The following is a 22920-nucleotide window of genomic DNA, read 5'->3' as shown; positions in this document are numbered from 1 at the left end:
GGTACAATATTAAATATAATTTGTCTCTTTACGGTGGAAATTTACTTGTCTCCGGAACTGATCTACGTGTCTGGGCGGGGAGAGAAACACGAGCGGTGCATGTTAAAGAAGCCCACCCGGGTCACAAGTTCTGGTAACTGCTGCGAGTTTCCCTGTCTGCCAAATGTTGGATCTGGCTTCCGTATGTGATATAAGTGGTATAATAATGGAAACATCTAAGCACAATTCTTTTAGTAGGATTGTAAAATGATGGTGTCGCCTGCGCTAACGGTTTACGCTGGCGCGGCGGGGCATTAGAGGACAAAATGAACATGAGGTCAGGCCAGCTAGCACATTGTGACAAATTCACCAGAAATTTTATCAGATAGCTTCCAGAGGGGACCGCGTAGAGGTCAACCGCGATATGGTATAATACATTGTAAGCAATATGTCCACAATATATATATACAGTCCACAACCCATCCGTCAGCTCTATTTTTTTTAAATGAATGTACAGTCATCTGTACTGTCTCGGCGGTGTAGCAGTTAAGTATACAACTTTCCTACCAATGGACGCGGGTTCGATTCCTCGCTCGGTGTAAACATTTGTACCTCATTATGATTGCTTGTATACGTATATATGTATTTCTGTCAATTGTTAGTATCCGTAACTCAAGTTTAGCTAGTGACTAAATGACATGAATTGTCTATGGTTTTAGTATTTATATGCGTCTGCAATAGACTGCGTCCGCAACTAATAGTGTCATTGACCAAAAACAAATTCAATAATCTAACCCAAAAAAGACAGAGAAAATTTCCATCCCCTATTTTATTTTAGCTGTTAGGGTAACATTTTCACAAAATTTGAATTTAAATATTTAATCAACAGCTTGGAAAATAGTTATTAAGTTCTTTTTTTTATATTTATAATGGGTTTGCGCTTGGTGTTACCTCATCTGATGGTAAATGATGGCAAGATCTAGGATGTAGCGCGCTTACCCAGAATATAACATAAGTTTCTAGCCTTAACAATAACAATACTTTCATAGAATTTTCCTCCCCCTTTCAACCCTTTTATTTCGTATATAAAAAGTAGCCACTGTCCTTTCTCAGATCTAGACTATCTGTGTTCCAAATTGAATTTAAATCGGTTCAATTGTTTTGACGTGAAGGCGCGTCAGACAGACAGAGTTACTTAGCATTTATAATATTACTAAGGACGTAAGGATTACATATCTGGGAAGGGTTTATATATTTATAAAAGCGAAATAAAGCAAATCAACAAGTTTATACTTTATTTGGTAGATACATATATAACTGTATATATATGAATTCATTGATATAAAAGCCCGATCTAATATTTTTAATTACATCTAATTATAACAACAGTATATATCTTTTAGCATCAACTTCAACGAAATAACTTTGTACCATTGTTGACATCCATGTGGACCGTTCAAACGTAACAGGATGGAAATCCATTTGTGACGGTGACCCACAGTGAGGATCACTTGTAACAAAATCCAGATACGTGTTTATAACGTATAACAAGTGAGCACGGACCATATGCCTTGTGTTCCTTAGAAGGAATTGCTCGTCCATCACTCATTCACGGTTCGTAAGCTCTTCTAAAATAAACATTAACAAATAATAAATCATAATTCTTCATACAATAACTCTCCACTCCATTTCTACTGTCTCTCCATTTTTTTTTTCACCTGTTTTTAAGTTTTTTTTTAATGTTTTAGTTGAATGTCTGAGGGGAGGAGTGTAGGTACATACGTACAATGTACGACATCCAATCATATATCAAATGCAAACATGTGACGTGACGTCACTAATGCTGTAATCATTTCAATATAAATAAAATTGGAGTGTCTGTTTGTAATATTGAAATAACTGTTTTTTACTACATGCATATTAATATAAATACGGTACATACACCAAAATAACATTTTTTATAATTTTTGTCTGTCTGTCTGTTCCGGCTAATCTCTGAAAAAGCTGGACCGATTTCAACAGGACTTTTATTATTTTATATTAAGCAGGAAGCCGATGTAATAAGGAGTAACTTAGGCTACTTTTATTTTAGTAACAATAGGGAAGGCGCGTACGTACGTACGTACAATGTACGAACACAACCAATCACATTTGAGACGTAACCACGTGACGTGACAATTAGTGACGTCATCACAAATTTTGCAGTTTTATTACATAGTAGGACTATCATTTTCTTCCTTAATAGTTATAAACATATTCGATTTTGAAATGTGATTATGACTATGATTTCCCCTCCCCCACTAGCTTTAAAAATGCGAGGAAAGGTAGGGATGTCCATTTTTTTTTAATAAAATCAATTCATACCCTTTTATATATCCATACAGTATAGATGGTGTAGTGTAATTTAATATGTAATAACAATTTAATAATCAGTTATAGAATACAAATTTAGATCACAATATTAAGATACATTAATTTAAATTTAAAACATACTCATTCCTATTTACATATTACAATTTTGATACACAACTTTAAAATTTACATTCCAATAATTTAAGTAAACAATCATTAAAATATTATATTAAAATTGTGATGTTGTGATAACGTATTTAAGAACGGTATTTAACTAACTACATATATAACATAATTTATAATATTTTAACTAATATATTGCAACATTTAAACAATTATTATTTATTATTTCAAGGCAATGTATTATTACTCCATTCCTCCGTCGTAATTTGACATTATAAATACAATATTTCTATATAATATATATTGATATAATACAAATAGTGATTTTTTTATAAAGTTTGTATTTTTGTACAACTTTTTAGTTAGTACATAGTAGCATAATAAGTGTAAGTTGGCAACACTGTTCTTGACGTCTCAAAAAAGGCTCACATTCTCATTATGTCTAAATTTAGTTTTTATAATCTTAATATTCATGATTTTTTTAGCAAAACATACATACGTTCCGAAACTTCTTTCTTAAAATAAATAAGTATTGTAAAATTAATCATTCACATATTCTCTTTATGTTAACAAGAAAACAAATTATGTAATGCCAACAATAAAACTGATATTGTTACTAAAATTTGTCAAATTATTGTTTAATAATAACAGCATTTTACAACAAAACTTATTACATGTCTATCTGATTAAGTGAAGCTAGTAAATGAGAATAGAGCTGCTGTTTCCGAAATTCGTATTTGTGACCGGCCAGTTGAAAGGTTGGTAAAAACTAACTTTTTTTTTACATTACACTCTCCATAGACCTTTATGTCCTTTTGCATTTAGTTTTAGAATCTTGTTTTTTTTCTTCTTTCTTTCGCTTTCTACACGAAAATATTATATTAATTGTGTGGTAGTGTAGGTTTTCTCCTGTACCTTTATACACTATGAATTGATGGTATTCTGAGGTTTTGACACACTTCAACCTCCAGACCCAACGAGACCTAACTTGATCAACATAACTAAACTAAAACCTGCCGGAGAAAACATAAACTAACAAAATACAGGTGTATTTCAGTCTAAATGATAACCAGGGTTGTTAGGGAGCTCCGTATCCGTAACCGAATCCGAAATAAAAGTATATATACGGATAGGGACAGAGCCTAATTGAGACACGTTATGTAACCATTTATTAGCTACTTTTATTATACTTTTGAAATTCTTTAAAAAAATAATATCTGTAACCGAAATTATCCGAAACTAACGGATAATCCGAAATAATTTCATGATTGATTATATATTATATACCGGATACGGATATGGATGCGGATATCCATATCCGTATCCGGTATAATAATCATTCTATATCCGAAACCTATCCGTACCCGACATTTCATATCCATAACATCCCTGAATTGATAACAACCGCCGAAATATAGCAACACTATTCTCATAACCGGCATCTAATAACAAGTAAGTTAAGGAAATGTTTAATTGTCTATTCAACATCCATTCTAGCAAGAGCTTCACCGACAAGAGCGTGTCTCTTAAGATTTAATAATAATAAACGCGATAGTTTCTAACAATGAATGTTTGTTACTCTTTCACGCAAAAACTACTGAACGGATTTTGATGCAACTTTACAGTAATATAGCTTATGCATCAGAATAACACAGGCTGTATTTCTTATTGAAATTTAACGCGGAAGCAGGGCCGCGGGCTCTGCTAGTTATGAATAAATGAATTCAACATCGTTCATCGATACAATGGAATGTTACATTACAACAACCTGCCGATTAATATAAATACAGATATACAAACACTGCTCTGGATTTTGATACATATCAATAAACTTTTAATATTAAACATTACATCAAGGCATTAACTAGGAAACTTCTGAACTAGACTACTGAGAAGGCGCCATTAACAATGACAGCTTGTCATTATAGAATTAAACTTGATAAGAAATCTTTGTATGTATCTATACATGTAAATAAAATTGGAGTGTGTGTTTGTAATATTGAAATAACCGTTTTTCGAATAACCTACATGCATATGAATATATATACCGTACGTACACCGAAATAACATTTTTTTTTATAATTTTTGTCTGTCTGTTTGTTCCGGCTAATGTCTGAAATGACTGGACCGATTTTGACGCGACTTTTTTTGGCATGTAGCTGATGTAATAAGGAATAACTTAGGCTACTTTTATTTTAGAAAAATAATGTTAAATTCCACGCGGACGAAGCCGCGGAGTCAGCTAGTATATAATAAAAAATATATTTAAAGATACTAAGGGAAGACTATTTGTATGGATCAGAGTGCTGGCCCGTAAAGGCGACGAATGCAAGACGACTGCATGCAACAAACCACGATAGATCTATTTCGAAGATCGATTTGGTCATAATAGGCTAAGTGAATCGACTTTATTTTTATTCTGGTCCTTTATGTATCCCTAAAGCAACTGAAATGCGAACGTTTAGATGGATGTGTGGTGTGACAAGAATGGACCAGATAAAGATGGAATTCCTCACAAGTTAGTGGCGCCGGTGTTGGAGACGTTATAGAGAAATCGTCTGTCATGGTATGGGCACGTAATGAATAGGAATGAAGATCATATCTTCATGAAGGTGTTACATATGAATGTGGATGGATATGAGCATATAATAAAAAATGCTAAACATTTTATATGACATAGTCTCTCTGTAAGGAAGACTTTAGTGTTTATTTGACAGCCTCGGTGGTCTAGTGGTTTAGTACACGCTTTACTATCCGATGTTCGTGGGTTCGATTCCTCGCATGGTACAAACTTTTGTATCCATGAGTATGATTGTTTGTATCGGTCTGGGTGTTTTCTATGTATAATATGTATGTATTTACAAAAAAATGTATCCATGTATTTATATCAGTTGTCTAGTACCTAATACAAGCTCTGCTTAGCTTGGGACTAGATGGCGCTGTGTGAATTGTCCTGAGATATTATTATTATTTATCTATAATTTTAAAGTATAATTTGAGAGGTAAACATATTAACAAAACTTGCCATTTATAATATTACGATGAAGGTCAGCTAAAAACGTTTGTGACCTCAGGGATTACATACAAAATGTTCAATATTGATGACATTACAGACAAAAGGATGTATGAACTGTATGAAAGATGATATGGCAAGAAAGGGAGTAAATAACGAGATGAATGGATGAGGAAAACATATTACATCGATCATAAATGGGATAAGGGAAGAAGCAGATTCTATTATTGAATTCATATTATTCCTATTATTAACGAATTGGATATAAATGTATGTATTCTGTCCAATAGACGACGTTGTATTCTTTCAAATGGATAGATGGACTTGCGTATATATACATATCAGATTTCGCATTTAGCATACGTTTGATTGTATAATTAATATAAATTATAAAATATACAAATGCCTTCTCAGTGTTACGGTAGCGTGTTACCTTCTTAGCGCAGTGAACAAACACTTGCGCTTCGACTTAAATTTTCAGGATCTATTCTTTATTCGATGATCTGAAAGAAAGAGAAATAATATCAATATACTATAACGATCAAAGATCGGTAGTTAACCTTTTTTTTTTAATCTAGATTTAGGGTTTTTTTTTTCAGACATGTCAACCCCATTATTACAAACTAATCGGAATAATTCTTAAAAATAATAGACAATCAAATAATTGCCTACTGCGAGGGATCTATTTATTAAGTTGCTTTTATCAGCGCACACAACCGCAGAGCAATATCCGTAGTAGGGTCATGTAGTATGCTCTGAATAGTACCCACATCAAATTTGTTGATTTTAAAAACTTTAATAAATAGTTCCCTCTCTACTTTATTCCTATCACATTCCATCAAGAGGTGCTTTACATCTTCGACTTTTTGACACAGAACACAGTCGGATGAATTCTCCTTTTTACTACTATATACTTTTCACCGAATATGTTTTTTTTTTATTTTCAATCATAAAGATTGGACAAAAGAAAATATTCCGAAAATATGGGCTGCTGGTAGGATTACAAACTACAACTCTCATATATAGCTATACAGATATATAAATGCGGTAAATATAGTACAATGTGTTGCTTCTGTATTATACAATACAAGAATATCAAGAATCATAGCACCACTAATATCCATACCTACAAGAGATAAATGAGAGTAAACTCTTCAAATTCAAATACAAAAATCATTTAATTAAATTCAATGTACATTTTACATAATTATATTATAAAATTACTTGAGTTATTAACTAATTATATAATTTACATAACTCATTATATTATCATTATCACTCATAGCATAAATCATTTATTCATGTAGGACATTTTAGCCGCTTATGAACGCAAATTTTTACATTCTAATTTTATTTTTTTTTTCCCTACCGTCCAGTTTTGTATATGGATCCAATTGAGAAGAACTGGCAAGAAACTCAATTGAATTACTTTTTTTTTAAAGCCAGTTTATTTACAATGTATATTTATATAGGTGACTATGTCTAACATTATTATTAATAATAATAATATATTTATTAATTTTAACTATTAATGTTATTTTAAAATATAGCTACTACATATATTTGTTAAGCATATGTTGGTTAAGGTAGCAACATATGCTTAACAATCTACCGTATCTTAATTACCTACTCATTGTGTAACTAGTATCTATGTATCTTATATTTCCTAAGGGGAAAGATGTAGTGTATTATGTGAGTAGTTTGTTACTTATGTGATGCGTATGTAAACCTTTTTTTAATATTAATAAAATGTATTTGTGTTTTCTTCTAAAGAAAATATATTCATTTGTTTTTGACATTCTGACAGAGAGTAATAAATGAGCTAAATAATAAGTCGGACGTTTTAATTCATATATATTATTATGTTTTTAATATTACCCTCAATTTTGCATGCTTGTTTAGGCAGTTAGGTGTACACAACGAACAGATGGACACACGAACTCTATTGGTCGCAATAACACACATATCATGAACCCGCGACCGCCCGGCCGCGGCCTCGCCACGCTCGCAACTTTCCAACAGGTGGTCTGCCGACTTGTTTGCGAATCCAGTTACATACAAATATATTTACTACCAGCTGTTCCCACGACTACGTCCGCGTGGAATTTAACTTTATTTTTATAAAATAAAGGTAGCCTAAGTTACTCCTTATTACATCAGCTACCTGCTAATAAAAGTCCCGTCAAAATCGGTCCAGCCATTTCTGAGATTAGCCGGAACAAACAGACAGACAGATAAAAATTGTAAAAAAAAATATTTTGGTCTATGTACCGTATTTATATTCATATGCATGTAGTAAAAAACGGTTATTTCAATATTAAAAACAGACACTCCAATGTTATTTATATGTATAGACATGTACTAACTATTGCGTGGCAGGACTAGAGCTTGCTTGTCGGTGACGGTGCAGCAGTGGAGGTTGTTGTGGAAGTAATATTGGACTGTCAGGTGCTTGTCTTCACCAGCACACGGGTCGAAGAAACCAGGTAACTCCGACTGTAAACATCACACATATACATATAGAAACGTAATCAATCACTAACATGGAAGAAATATAAATAGAAATAATATTTAGTCAAATAAACTCAATACTAGCACTTTGGTATAGTTATATATTTTTATTCTACCACTCATTCGGAACGCAGACTCATCACAAGAAAAATGAGCTAGGAACTTGTGTGTTTCTCTTTTTAATAAATAATTACACAATAACAAGTAAGAGATATGCGGTAATCAACATAGAAACCGTTACACACTCATTCCTAGTGCAATCAGATAATGTTGTCAGTGCTATGAGTTTTAAGTTTTTTCTACAAAAACATTATTTCGTGTACAAACTCTTCAATTTTATAAAAAGTTTCATTGCAAAACATATCAAATCTACCGTCAGTTTTGAATGATATCGAGTTGAGAACTGACAAAAAACTCATCTCTTCATCACCATCATCATCATCGCAGTCCGGAAGATGTTCACAACTCAGATCATATTTTTTTTTAAATAACTCTGTACATGATGATAAATATACAGATTCAGAAGAATACCAAGATCACCAGCTTATGCTATTGAAATAGTACAATCAGTGTCTGTAACCCGAACAGACTAGTGTAACACACGTTCACGAGTATGACGGGTAATAAATTTCATTATTGATAATTACACTTTTTTTAATTACTTATTTATATAGTATAAAACTAAACCATTTCAATCAAAAAAAGTTATATCTAATTACGTAACAGATTTTAATGTAGTTTTCGGTAAAATAGTAATTGAAGAGGAAAGTTTATGTATATATATATATATATATATTATGGGGTGCGTAAAATAAAAGATCTTTGATTTTCAAAGTATGTGGACTGTATTTCAATTTTTTTCTTGTCTTATGGGTTGGCCGGCTGGGTTTCGGACTACTCTAATGCTGTTGGCCGCAGCTGGTCTTTACAGTTTCACCAGATGATGGGGGGCGAGTGCAGATGGCACTCCAAACCAAGGGAAGGACTTATGGAGCGGCTGAAGGCCAACTCCTGCCTGACGGATACGACTTTAGTCTGAGGGCACTAGGGGTTCGAATCTCGGCTCAGGTCGTCGTAATTTCGATCCCCGTTTGAATTGGATGAGGGATCGATCGGAGGGGGAAAACGATCGGAGTGGTCTTAAATCGATCGAGAACCAACCCGCCTTTTACGGGCGCCCGAGCGCGTCCTTCCCCACCCCCGCCGAGCCGTGCGCGTCGGCCGTCCCACCCTCCCGACAATTCCTGCACATGTCGGTGACCGACGGGCCGGAACAGCGAATACGCACACATTTAAAATTAAATACAATAGTAACAACACAAAAAACTACAAAAAACCACGTGCGACTAAACGCCACATGTTCAGGCTACACTAAAGCTGTGATCCCTAAGAATTTACACAATGGGCGGGCATAGAATTCACAGTATCTATGCCGCTACAAAGGGTATACGGTACAAACAATAGTCTAACCCAAACAATAATCCAACACGGAAAAAATACAAATTTAAACACAATATTTATTTACATATTTTCGATGCCGACTCATGGTCCGCAACATATATATATATATATATATATATATATATATATATATATATAAACTAATCGCGTTAAAAATAGTCACTAATTCATTATAACATAATATATATGATATAATAATATCTCAAGACAATTCACACAACGCCATCTAGTCCCAAACTAAGCAGAGCTTCCATTATGAATACTAGACAACTGATATAAATACATGGATACATTTTTTTACAAATAAATACATATTATACATAAAAAACACCCATACCAATACAAACAATCATACTCATGAATACAAATGTCTGTACCGTACAAAAAATCGAACCCACAACCATCAGATAGTAAAGCGGTGTGCTAAACCACTAAACAACTAAGACTGTCATAGAAGTGTGAAGCTGTATAATAAATTTCTAACTGACCTTACAAGCCGCCAATAATTCCAACCGCGTGTCTTTCACTAAGCACTGTAGTGGTATTGTGACATCTATAACTTCACTGTAGGGTGAAGGTGACTCCGGTGATATCGAGTCTCCCGTCGGCTCCGGTATATCATGACTTGACGCACCTGTGACATTTGTTAAAAACGTTTCTTGTATATAAACATTTAAAAACATTATATAATTGAAATATTTTCTTACATGTCAACAGATAACAGCTTATGGGTTTGATACATAACTAAATATATCCACTTTAGCTATTTCCATAGCATTATGTCGTATGGTATTTTGTTATGGGGCAAAGCAGCTGATATAAATACAATATTTATTTTACAAAAGAGGGCAATTCGCTCCATTTATAGTATGGGTTCCAGGGAGTATTTACCCGAATGCTTTAAGGAATTTCTCAATACATTTATGAAAATATCATGTATGCTAGGAAGAATGTAGACAACAAGAAGAACGAGCAAGAAACTAGACTATTGATCTTTTGAACAAATGTTATTTTAAATAAATTGTGATGAGAGTGCGTGTCGAATTAGTAGTAGAAAAGAAAAAAATATGTCTAATAAATAGTAATTCTACGCATCAATTTAATTAATCGGCCAATCGCGGGTAACCTGCGAATGAGCAAGAGGCGTGGACGCGCGGATGGATGGGTGACCGTTCTGTCATTCCAATTCGACAATCAGATTCGTCGCGTATTTTTTTATAATTTAAAATATTAATGTCACGCTTCTATTCGAATAATAAATTAATTTTATAGTCTTTAAAATACAAAATTCATTGAACAGCAAATAAAATTTCTGTGGAACACCTGACCAGAGCAAACATTAAGTTTATTTGAACGAAGTTTCTTTCTATTTCTATTAAGTTGATCTTATTAAAAGCTATAATAATAACAAAGGCACTGTTTGGGAAACTACTCTGCTACCAAAATGTTAGGGAAGCGTCAGTCATTTATCTTTATGGTTCTGCGGATTTCTTGGGCTTCAGGGTCTCGAAGGTATCTTCGCTAGCTTTCCAGTTTCACAGCAGGCCTCACAGTAGGTTTAACACAGTTCTAATTTATTTTAATTCACAACACAATGCGCGCGCGCGTCATGGCCGCCGTACAGTCAGTTTGTTACTAGTTAGGGAGGGGAAGGGAACGCGCGGGAACAGAAAACTAACGGACTCTAATATAATATAATATCTGTGCTTACGATGATACAGGGTAGATTTTGAACACAATACCTGATGGTAATTTCCCGTACAACGCGCGTATTATCACTAAGCCCTTCTTCTTCTCTTCATCATTCTTAATTCTAGAGTATGTCTCCTTCATCAGTTCTACGGTTGCTCTCGCCTCACGCTGCATTTCCTGTAATCTATTTAATGTATTTTTAAGATTATATGCTTCTTTATTTGTTTTGCATACCAATAAAAATATAAAAAAAAATAGTAAGGTGCATTATTCCAAAATGACTATACATTATTGACGGCGTCGGTAGTCTAGTGGTTTAGCACACCGCCTTACTTCCGATGGAAGCGGGTTCGATTCCTCGCGTGGCACAAATATTTGTATTCATAAATATGATTATTTGTATCAATTTGGGTGTATATTATAATTAATATACATGTATTTACAAAACAATATATTTACGTATTCGTATCCGTTATCTAGTACTTATAACACAAGCTTTATCTAGAGTCTAGATAACTTAAGTCTAGATAGCGCTGTGTGAATTGCTTTGAGATTATTATTATTATGTTAATATGTATTTACAGTAGCATAATCTTTATTTATAATAAAATGAATGATTATATAAATCGTCTTGTACCCATAACGTAAGCTTTTGGTTGTGTGAATTGTTCTAAGATATTATTATTAATATAAATAAAAAAAAAACCCCGTATAAAGTGGGATAGTGCAAACAATATAACAAGTTTAAAGAAAGTTGAGTCAATAACTGGCTTTAAAAAATATTCATATAACATACTTGACGTTCATAAGAGACTAAAATGTCTTATCAGTAAGTCAGTAGTAAATATCTAAGAAATGTTAAAATTGTTAAAATTCCAACCATTACTGATCAGATCCAACTAGTCCTTTTTTATTATTATCTAAATCTACTTTGGGATTTTTATTACCAAACATGTCAACCCACAAATTACAACAAATCTTAATAATAAACAAAAATGAAACAACTACCGGCTGAGAGGATTACTTTTATCAGCACAAACACACAGGGGCAAGTAGTATGCTCTGAATAATATCCACAACAAATGTGTTGATTTCAAAAGTGTGTATAAATAAATAGATATATAATAGTTTATTTGTACCTTAGTACACACATATAGCCTTAATTATAACATTACATAACAGTATAACAAATAAATAAGGGTAAACCTGCATGTGTGTGCTACAGCAACACAAAACTGGTACATAGCTCAGTGTGGAGAATCACTCAAGGAGCAAAACACACATTTTCAGCTATATCCTCGAGGGTGAATAATGTACTTTCTTTTTTAAAAACTACAATGAACTGAACGAAATAATGCGAAATAAATAAATAATAAAGGAACTTGAACAGTAGGAATTACAGTTAGTGTACCTGACTAATAAAATAAATAGTAAAAAAAAAAAGAAATAACCTCTCTGCTCGGTTTCTATTACATTTGTTACAGGACAGTAACAGCAAGGAGAGTGTTAATTTCTTATTTCACTTAAATCTATTTTTCACTTCGAGCATCTAAACCGAACTGGTCTCACACAATATGTGGTTCTTTTTAAAGTTAGTAGTAGATGGGACTGTTATGGTCAAATCAGAACTTATATCTTGTACTCAATAATAAACATGATTATATCAAACTTCTAGAACATAATTATAATTGGATTTAATCTTTACTATTTATATATTTACTACAAGTTTATAAGCTTATTATATTAATTAAATAAAAATATATTGTAGTGGTTACCTCACTCAAACAAGATGGCAAACAATAGTCGGATGTTCATTCGTCGAATTTTTACACACAATTAGGTGAATTTTTTTTACCTTTCGTGATTGGCCTCCATAGACCTTTGCCGTTCTCGCTCCTGCTTCTCACGGGCTATAGGATCCAGGATGAGTTTCTTCAGCACCAGCCACGACACTACGGGCACTACGGTTGCGTAGAAAACGGCAGACGGTATCACTTCCTCACATAAATGTATTGGAACCACTATAGTTTGGGTCGAGCAGGTCCATCTGTAGGAATGTTATTAAGTCCCATTAAATAATCATCATAATCGGTTAAAATGAATTTAAATTTGGCAATTAAAAATTATAGCTCTATTAATAAAAAGTACCTAGAAATTTCTAACGTTATAATATAAGTGCCCGATATATGTATACCATTAGCCAGGCCGTTTCGCCGTTGTATAGAGTAATCTGATTACTCGAGAAATATCTTTTGAAATATTTTGAAATAGATAGCATAACATAAGTTGAGAGATGTTTTTAATCAATAAAGTAAATTAAGAATATTAATGCTAAAATGAGTTAAGAATTGGATTATACTAGTATAAGGACGACCTCGGTGGTCTAGCGGTCTAGCACACCGCTTTACGTCCGATGGCCGCGGGTTCGATTCCTCGGACGGTACAAACACTTGTATTCCTAAGTATGATTGTTTGTATCGGTCTGGGTATTTTCTATGTATAATATGAATGTATTTAGGAAAAAAAATCTATGTATTTGTATCAGTTGTCTAGTACCCATAACACAAGCTTTAGCTGGCTTAACTTGGGTCTAGATGGCGCTGTGTGAATTGTCCTGAGATTATTATTATTATAATAACAAAAATAATATTGACATATAAAAACTAAATAATAATATAACATGTTTAAAAAAAAGTATATATTGTAATATGCTATTTAGATTTATGACACTATTTAAAGAAGCACATTCATAAATATTTATATACAAAAATAACGTGTCACGTTGTTTGTGCGCCTAGGACTCCTAAACTACTGAACCGATTGCAAATTTGATTTGCACATTGTGTGCAGTTTGATCCAACTTGAAAGATAGGATGCTTACATCTCAATTTATAGTTGCAATATTATTTTATTCAAGAACCTTAACCACAGCAACGCGCATCCGGATCTGCTAGTATATAATATACTTGTCTTCATATAAGGTGGAATGTGTATAACTACATGTGCCTATTAGAAATAAATTGTGCACACGTTTCATTTCATTATCTATAATAAAATTTGGATATAAAACTAACTTGAGCTTGAGCATAACTCCGCTCGGTACACCCAGCATCACTGCTGCGGAGACGCTGCTGTTTTGTGATACCTTTTTCTCTGCACCATATTCAGCTATAGCACCAAACGTGCCAAATCTGAAATACAATACTATATGTAAATAAAAATGTATTACTGTACGTAAGCATCCATCCATAGGCTTATTTTTAATCGCAGAGACTAAATTGATAACTGTAAATGTAGAATTTTTAAATTATATTACCAGCTGTAGCGGGGTAGTCCTCTATGTACATATCTTTTTTTTTAATGGGTTGTTTGGGCTATTGTCAGGTACTTGAACCTGTAGCATTGCGACCTACATAGATCTACATGTGCTCGCCCTTTTTCAGAGTTCCCTATCTAGACCCGTCAGGGACAAGAATTGAAGGATATTCTTAGAAGCGATGGTTTTTATCTTCTCAGGGTTAGAGTGTACACTTTCCAAAGGAGATATTACGTTTATGCATGAGTGGGCTACAACCACATAGTATGTGTAATGGCATTATACCTACCTGCGTTGCTGATTTGTTTAAATCGTAAGTTTTTATTCATGCATATTACTTTCAAAGCTTCATACGAAGTATCCACAACATATTTCAGGACTAATAAATAAGATCCAGCGTAAGCACCATAAAAGCAACTCTAAAATATATCGGATTGTCCGCTCCAGAGACACTGGACATCACTGCACTGCTGCGGACCCAGTGCTTCTGAACTTCGACATAGATATACATCAATTTATAGGATATAAATTGCAATTTACTAACATAGTTCAAAAGTTTTTTACTAATATAATATGGATGGACATCCGAATAAAATCTATACTAATTTTATATAGCTGAAGAGTTAGTTGGAAGATGCTCTCAGGAACTACTGAATCGAATTGAAAAATTCTATTTGTGTGGAGTCCATTTGTCGAGGAAGGCTTTAAGCTATATAACATTACGACCAATAGGAGCGGAGTTGCAATGAAAATATTGCAAAAGGCGGGGAAATCAAACGCAGACGAAGTTTTGCGGGTCAATTAGTGAAGTAAATAAAAATAGTTCATCTTAAAATCGCACTTACTTCAAAGCTAAACGCAATTTCATATCGTGTTGCGGCAGTTTCCTCATAATATTGAGTGATATGAACGAGTGTGGATTCCCGATTTGTATGGCTGTGTTTGTATGGTATTTCTCTGAATCTCTGACGTATATCGACGTCATCGAGGACCCGCTCTGTCCCCCGGCTCGGTACGTGAGATATCCTACAGAGTGTGCGTCTAGTTGAAGCGCCATCGCTGAAAACAACATAATATTTGCTATAATACATACATCAGAACGACCTCGGTGGTCTAGTGGTTTAGCATACCGCTTTAATTCCGATGGTCGCGGGTTCGATTCCTCGCACGGCACAAACATATTCAAAAGTATGATTGTTTGTATCGGTCTGGGTATTTTCTATGTTTAATATGTATGTATTTACGAAAAAAAAATGTATCTATGTATAATATTAAATGTGTATCTAGTACCCGTAACATAAGCTTTAGCTAGCTTAACTTGGGTCTAGATGGCGCTGTGTAAATTGTCCTGTGATTATTATTATTTTTATCAGAAATAATCACATAGAGAACTAAGAAGTTGTGCATCCTTATTCTGTAATTCTCACGCATGTAACAGGTGAAGATATAAGAACATGAAAGCTCACAAGACACTAGTCCAGTACTTTTTGATGGAGATATTCAGTGGATTACACATATACAGCAGTAAATATAATTTATTCTCGTTCCAATCAGTTGCACGTACATATAAACTGTTACTTAGCAACATTACTACTTATTTTAAATGTGATGGATTATACTTTTTCTTCTTAAATCTCTTAAAGTGCAGAAAAAATTATTAGGCACATTGGTGCCTAATAATTTTTTACAAAGCTACATCATCAAAAGTACAACCAGATTTTACGAAATCAAATAATCTTCATTAAAAAAAAAAACTTAATGTAAGGACGATTGAATACTCTTTTTTTTTATTCTACTACTCAATCGGAATGAAGACTCCTCACAAGACAGAAAAAAAGTCACATGTTGCTCTTTAACTAAGAATTAAGTTTTAAAGAATTTTATGCACATAAACTATCAAATGTTGGCATTTATGCAAAATCTATTAGAAATATCTTACTTGAAATAAGGCTCGGCGATATCCCTCGAGGCGTAAACTGAAGGACTGTGCCACAATTTAAAAACATTAATCTTGACAGCGTCCGGAATATTTTGAAGCCTACAAGTGGTCCATTGCCAATTCCAAACTCAACTTCAGTCCAACCTTTCTCTGAACTTAGATTTCGGTTACAAACATTCACTGCTCCTGTACCTGTCAATTACACAAACAAGTAAGTAACATGCATATATTTAAATCCCCTCCGATCGATCCTCTTGTCCAATTCAAACGGGCATCGAAATTAGTACCCGTAGCGGTTCCCTCAGACTAAAGTCGTATCCGTCAGGCGGGAGTTGGCCTTCAGCCGCTCCATAAGTCCTTCCTTTAGTTTGGAGTACCATCTGCACTCGCCCCCTATCGTCCGGTGAAGCTGTAAAGGCCAGCTGCGGCCAACAGCACTAGAGTAGTCCGAAAAAAAACATATTTAAGAATACATCAGAACTAATATTATAGAAAGCAAATAATGTATATTAGTTTGAAATTAAACACACAATAAATATTGTGTATTGTAGTAATGATTTTTAATATTATTTTACCTATAAATGTAATCTGTGCGTAAAACATGCATGAAAATATATAAATTTCGAAGTGTACTATCTCTCTGTTAGGAGTTAGTTCAGCTATTTAATGTAAAAAAGTAACAAACAGGCAGAGATATTTTTTTAAGATTTTCAAGAGCGAATCACTTGAAAATCCTAAAAAAATATATAATATAATATAATGTCTGGCTCATCCATCATACTCGTGAACGGGTGCTGCTTGTAGGGACTGGTCTGCTCTAATCACTATGACTGATTTCCTCTTATTAATTGTTTAACCAGTTGGTTATATATACAATATTTTTTCTATTTTCTATTTAATTATTTAATTGAATGAATGCTAATTGATAGTTTGTATTCACACACTTTAACTTAAATTGTAATGTAAGAATAAAATTTTTTAAAAGAGCAACACACAAGTTTCTTGCTCGTTCTTCTTGTGATGAGACAGCTTTCCGAATGAGCGGTAGATTAAAAAAAATGTGATGACTATTCAAAAGTGCTTCAATATAAGTTTATTTGAATAAATGATTTTCTATTCTATTCTATTCTTGTGAACTGAGACTATACTAATGAAAGAGAATAAATAAATTTTATTCAAATAAACTTAATATAAGCATTTTTGTATAATCATATTTTTTTATTCTACCACTCATTAGGAATGCTGACTCATCACAAGAATGAGCAATAAATTGCATGTTGCTGTTTTATTTAATGTTGGTCAGAATAGCATTGTGAATATGTAAAAATTGACAAATATAAATAAATAGTTACGTGAGTAACGATATAAATCAGTCATAGTTATCAGAGCAGATCAGTCACAGTCAGGTGGTCTAGCGGTCTAGCACACCGCTTTACGACCGATGGTCGCGGGTTCCATTCCTCGCACAGCACAAACATTTGTATTCATGAGTATGATTGTTTGTATCGATCTGGGTGTTTTCTATGTATAATATGTATGTATTTACAAAAAAATATCTATGTATATATGTATCAGCTATCTAGTACCCATAACACAAGCTTTAGCTGGCTTAACTTGGGTCTAGATGGCGCTGTGTGAATTGTTCTGAGATTATTATTATTATTATAGTTTAATCTTAGGCTATTTTTACACAATCAGTATTATATAAAAATCGCCTAATATTCTTTTATACGTGTATATTTTTGGCAGTTCAATATGTTGTGTCGATATCTTTTCACTTACCAATTCCATTCTGTGTTGATATGTTTCCTGATAAAGTCATAGTATTTCTCAATGTGACCGGTGCATCTATTGATTGCTGTATAGTCATACCCGACACTTCAATACTAGGGATTACTGCACTGTCTTCTCTGTAATTATATGCATATATTTTATTATGATATGATATAAAATTCTCGTGTCAGTTTTCGTTCCCATACTCCTGAGAATCGGCCAACATCTATTTTTCATCACCCTAAATGTTAGGGGTAGTTCACCCCTAAATTTATTTTTTTATTGTTTAGGCAAAATTTTTAGTTTCTATTTTTTATGATACAACACACAATCCTAAATTTTCACCCTTCTATCACCAAGCCCTATTTTTTTATAGCGTTATTAATATATATTGCAAAACAACGTTTGCCGGGACAGCTAGTAAATGTATATATTACACACGAAAGTTTAAAAGTAACAATCTGAATTTGATAATTTGAGGATAACTGAGCATAAAGTAAAAAACACTTACAGAATTTCATATTCATCGTAATACTTCATAAACATATCAGTTGCGTTGATTGATAGAGTGATTGTTCCACGTGGATTGGCACTTTGTTGAAGCCTTCGTTCTTCTCTCTCACGCTTTAGTCTGCAATTTGATAAAAATAATACATTTAGTACTATATATTTTTTTAGTGGTTTGTTATTTTCAGGTCCTCGGACCTGTAGCTTTGCGACCTACATAAATCTATTGTGCTCGTCCTTTTTCAGAGTTTGCTACCTAGACCCAATCAGGTAAAAGTTTTGAAAGATATGCAGCGATGGTTTTTATCTCCTCAGGATAGAGTGTAAACTTTCCAAAGGAGATATTACGTTTATGCATGAAGTGGGCTACAACCACATAGGATGTGTAGTGGCGTTTACTCTAAAGTTTGTCAAAATCTGCAGATTTTGGTTTTATTATACACTGTACATAAATAAAATACAATTGTGGACCAGTGCAATCTCCACTACTCGGCTTATTCTTTACATGAGCCTATAAAATTTTTTGTAATAACAATAGGATTGTGTCTGTTGTATTTTTAATGGTAAACAAGCCAACTGTACACATGATGGTTAATACCAATTGTGAGCATTGTACTATATAAGAACAAACCCATATTGTCATTCCACATTCCTGATATGTGATATGTTTTGTCATTCTGAAGGACTAAGGAATCATTGTTCAGCAATAGGGAGGCATTATTTGGCTGCGGAAATAGATGAGATGAAGGTACCTTTATCTCATATATTTCTCAAACCACTTTTACTTTACAAAATATATATTTTTTTTTATTTACCACGTTAATTGCCGCGATAATATCAGAAATATTTTCACATGGGCCATGGTAACTTCATTAGATAATTTAGTTAAAAATGTATCAAGGAAACTTAATGTCATCATAATCATCAACATTGCCTTGCCTTTATCCCATTATTTTGGGTCGGCGCAGTATGTCATTTAATATCACACATTAATGTGTCATAAAAAAAAAATATGTCAAAATTCCTGGAAAAACTCTATTTTTTATGTCACACATATATGACTGACATGGCGCTATATTTTTTTTTTCGACAAGCCCTATCAATCTTATGTCTGACGTTTATTTATTTCAATTTATTGTTTGTAGTAAGCCAAGAAATTTTCAGGTTTTGTTCCTGATAGGCCAAGCTTTCGAAACATAATGCAAATATATCGTTTGCGGACATCTGTGATTGCCGTGGCCTTCTACCAAATCGCGTACGGCAGTCATATATGTCTGACAGGACTCATGTAGAACTTCTTAGCGTCAGACTCATATGACTGGCATGGCTATTAACATGTTTATATAAGATTCATACTATTAAAGAGTGTAAAAGAGAGATGTGATTTGTTTTTCTGCATCAGTATTTCATGGTATATAATAAAATAGATATAATACATACCGTTCATATTCCTCCCTAATTTCTCTGGGTGTACGAGTTCTGAAAATTACTTCCCAACCATCTACTTCTAAACCACGTTTACCTAAAAGATGTACATAAAAAAATATACATAATGTTATGATTATGTTAAACAATATACTTATTGATTAATAGACTGTAATGAAATGAAAATATGCTTTCTGATTTCAATATGGTGGTTTATACAATTTTAATTAATATTTTAAAGTTAAGACTAATTTATTTTCTTTATATATATGGTCTCATGTGGGTAAAAGCCTCCTCCAGCTTGTTCCATTGTCCTCTATTCCCCGGCCACATCTTTAATGTCATCGGACCATCTTTTTCGCTGTCTACCTACTCGCCTTTTCCCTGTCGGTCCCAGCCACTTTGTTAGTTGGTGAGTCCACCTTTTGTCTTTGTACCTAGCTATGTGACCCTGCCCATGGGGGCATTTATTTACAGATAATTAATACTAAGAAAGGAGTAAAAATGGCTAACAAGTGTTTCTGCTCTTATATTCAAAAGTATTATAATATTTATCTAGGGTAATTATAAGACATATTTTTGCATAACTAATATTATTTTTATTGAACTGTCTGAGATAAACATTAATAATGGATGATTAAGGCAAACAATGACACTGTATTAATTATTTATATAATAACTTATATATGTATAACTATACAATAGTAATATGTGAATATGAAACATAAATCTAAATTGGGTCAAATTAATAGTATAGTTAAATGGGTTTCAACAGGAATAATTTTATGGTTCATATACCTTTATTTAATATGAATTAATTATGGTAAATATAGCCGGCGCCCCCGGGTGGCTCTCCGATCGAGCCCCCGTCCAATTCAAACAGAGATCAATATTCTGACGGCCTGAGCCGATGTTCGAACCCCTAGTGGTGCCCTCAGACTAAAGTCATATCCGTCAGGCAGGAGTTGGCCTTCAGCCGCTCCATAAGTCCTTCCACGGATTTGGAGGGCCATCTGCACTCTCCCCCTAACGTCCGGTGAAGATATAAAGGCCAACTGTGGCCAACAGCATTAGAGTAGTCCGAAAAAAAATAAAGGAAATATAGGTATTTATTTACCATCAAAATATTCCTTTTAAAACCCATGTAACTATATTCATTATGTACACCAAACGTAAAAGTTTAAGAACAAGTAAATTAGGTAATTTTAAAGTATTGTATGTTGTGTTGAACATACATACCTAGTGTATCATAAATGGCCCTCTTGTGTGAATCTGATAACACTTCATAGGCATCTTTTACTTTGTTGAATATCTGTTCAGCCCATTTCTGTTTGATAGGATCTGTGCTGTGTTTATCAGGGTGAAACATGCGTGAAAACCTGCGATATGCACTGTTGATTTCCTCTGGAGTTGCCTGACAATATTAGGTTTTAAATATTACAATTCAATAAACAAATGTCTGGTTGTTTGATCTGGCCCTTTCTTATCAGATGTAGCTTCATCAGGCTAGGTGGTGCTCAGTATTGCCACCGCATGATATTTATGACATAATATATTTATAATAGACAGCCATTAAACTGTACTAGGTTCACTAATTATGAGATAAAATTGAATTCACCGATTTAGATAATAATAGAAATGTAGGTACATCAAGATATTGTATGACTATTAATTGTAGTACAAAAAATATGCAATACAGATTTTAATTTATTTTCTTACAAGTGTAACAATAAGGACAGAGCCGAAGAATTCAATGGGCTCACAGTAGAAGCTGGAAGGGGCCAGTGAATAGGGAGATTATGAGTACAAAAATTATTATATAATTTAGATATTATTGTACTAAATTACAATGTGAAGCTTTTTTAGACATAGGGAGAACCTCATTCTATGAATTTGCCACTAGCCTCAGGCCATAAGTTACCCCAGTGGCTGATTCAATAATAAATAATTACTATTCAGTGCAATTGCACATTTCTGTATGGACACTTACTACTTGTCTTTACCAAACATTTTAGACACCCTATACAGCATTTTTAAATTTAGAAAAAATAAAATCTTATACGACATTTTATCTTATAATAATTAATGCCATTACTTATAATAAAAGTATTATGTTATACAATACTGCAGCACGCATTCATGCGTTTTAGTAGCGATGCATCCTAACCTAAAATAATCAACTAGGCATCATATGACAGGCAAATATAATATAAATAGTCCACGTACTGTTTTGAATAAACAAATTTATTTACATATATAACTGTACAACTATACTACGAAATATTTTTATTGTTATATAATTATGTAATTTCAAAAATACGGAATTATTTTGAAATAATAGTGTCTGACGTAATATTTACCGTTTTAGAGACATTTAGTAGCTGATAGTAATTTTCTTCAAGTAGTATATTTTCTCCTTCCTCATCCATTTTTAAGTAAATTATTATTTAAAAAAATATATAAATTATTTCAATTTCAATGATAGTTAAATTTCTTTTACCGCCACCTGATATAGAGGCGCCACTAGCAGTGTTATTTTTTTTTAATTTGTCCTCGTTGATCAAACACAAAAGAAATTTCTCACTCCGCTCTCTGGACACAAATGTTACATAAAGGATTATACACACTAACGTATCATAAGAGCGGAAGAGCGTAGCGTGGTAAGAATTGAATTATAATATTTATTGTCATGGATTTATAATAAGAACTGCAATAATTCGGTTTTGTATTACTTTGTGTCCCTGAAAATATTTAATAAAAAGTAAAAGGACACTTATAGAAGCCGAAATTTTGTGCTGTAAAAAGAGTAATCATACTATTTGCTTTTAT

At 33.2% G+C, this 22920-nt stretch overlaps 1 protein-coding gene across 1 annotated transcript; it reads right to left on the bottom strand.

The window, feature by feature from the left end:
- Positions 1–1277: 1277 nt before the first annotated feature.
- On the bottom strand, positions 1278–22560 carry LOC131855711 (dnaJ homolog subfamily C member 11). Its single transcript, XM_059207011.1, has 14 exons — positions 22452–22560; positions 21331–21505; positions 20107–20188; positions 18671–18790; positions 18169–18296; positions 16387–16578; positions 15293–15506; positions 14206–14322; positions 12987–13178; positions 11182–11315; positions 9928–10073; positions 7834–7963; positions 5901–5970; positions 1278–1607 (listed from the first exon to the last, which is right to left on the bottom strand). The coding sequence occupies exons 1-13, from the start codon at positions 22518–22520 to the stop codon at positions 5945–5947; spliced, it is 1725 nt and encodes a 574-aa protein (XP_059062994.1). The 5' UTR covers positions 22521–22560; the 3' UTR covers positions 1278–1607; positions 5901–5944.
- Positions 22561–22920: the final 360 nt, after the last annotated feature.

Source organism: Achroia grisella, unplaced genomic scaffold (genome assembly GCF_030625045.1).
Source record: "Achroia grisella isolate CSIRO2021 unplaced genomic scaffold, CSIRO_AGI_Agris_v1 utg1470, whole genome shotgun sequence".
Classification (NCBI taxonomy): domain Eukaryota; kingdom Metazoa; phylum Arthropoda; class Insecta; order Lepidoptera; family Pyralidae; genus Achroia; species Achroia grisella.
Note: the sequence above shows the minus strand (reverse complement) of the source record. Positions and strands in the feature narration are given on the sequence as shown.

Coding starts and splice junctions, on each gene's coding strand:
- LOC131855711 (XM_059207011.1), bottom strand. CDS start 22,520: ATGGATGAGGAAGGAGAAAATATACTACTTGAAGAAAATTACTATCAG. Junction 20,189..21,330: donor GGCCATTTATGATACACTAG/GTATGTATGTTC, acceptor TACATCTTTTAG/GTAAACGTGGTTTAGAAGTA. Junction 7,964..9,927: donor AATTATTGGCGGCTTGTAAG/GTCAGTTAGAAA, acceptor TGATGTTTACAG/TCGGAGTTACCTGGTTTCTT.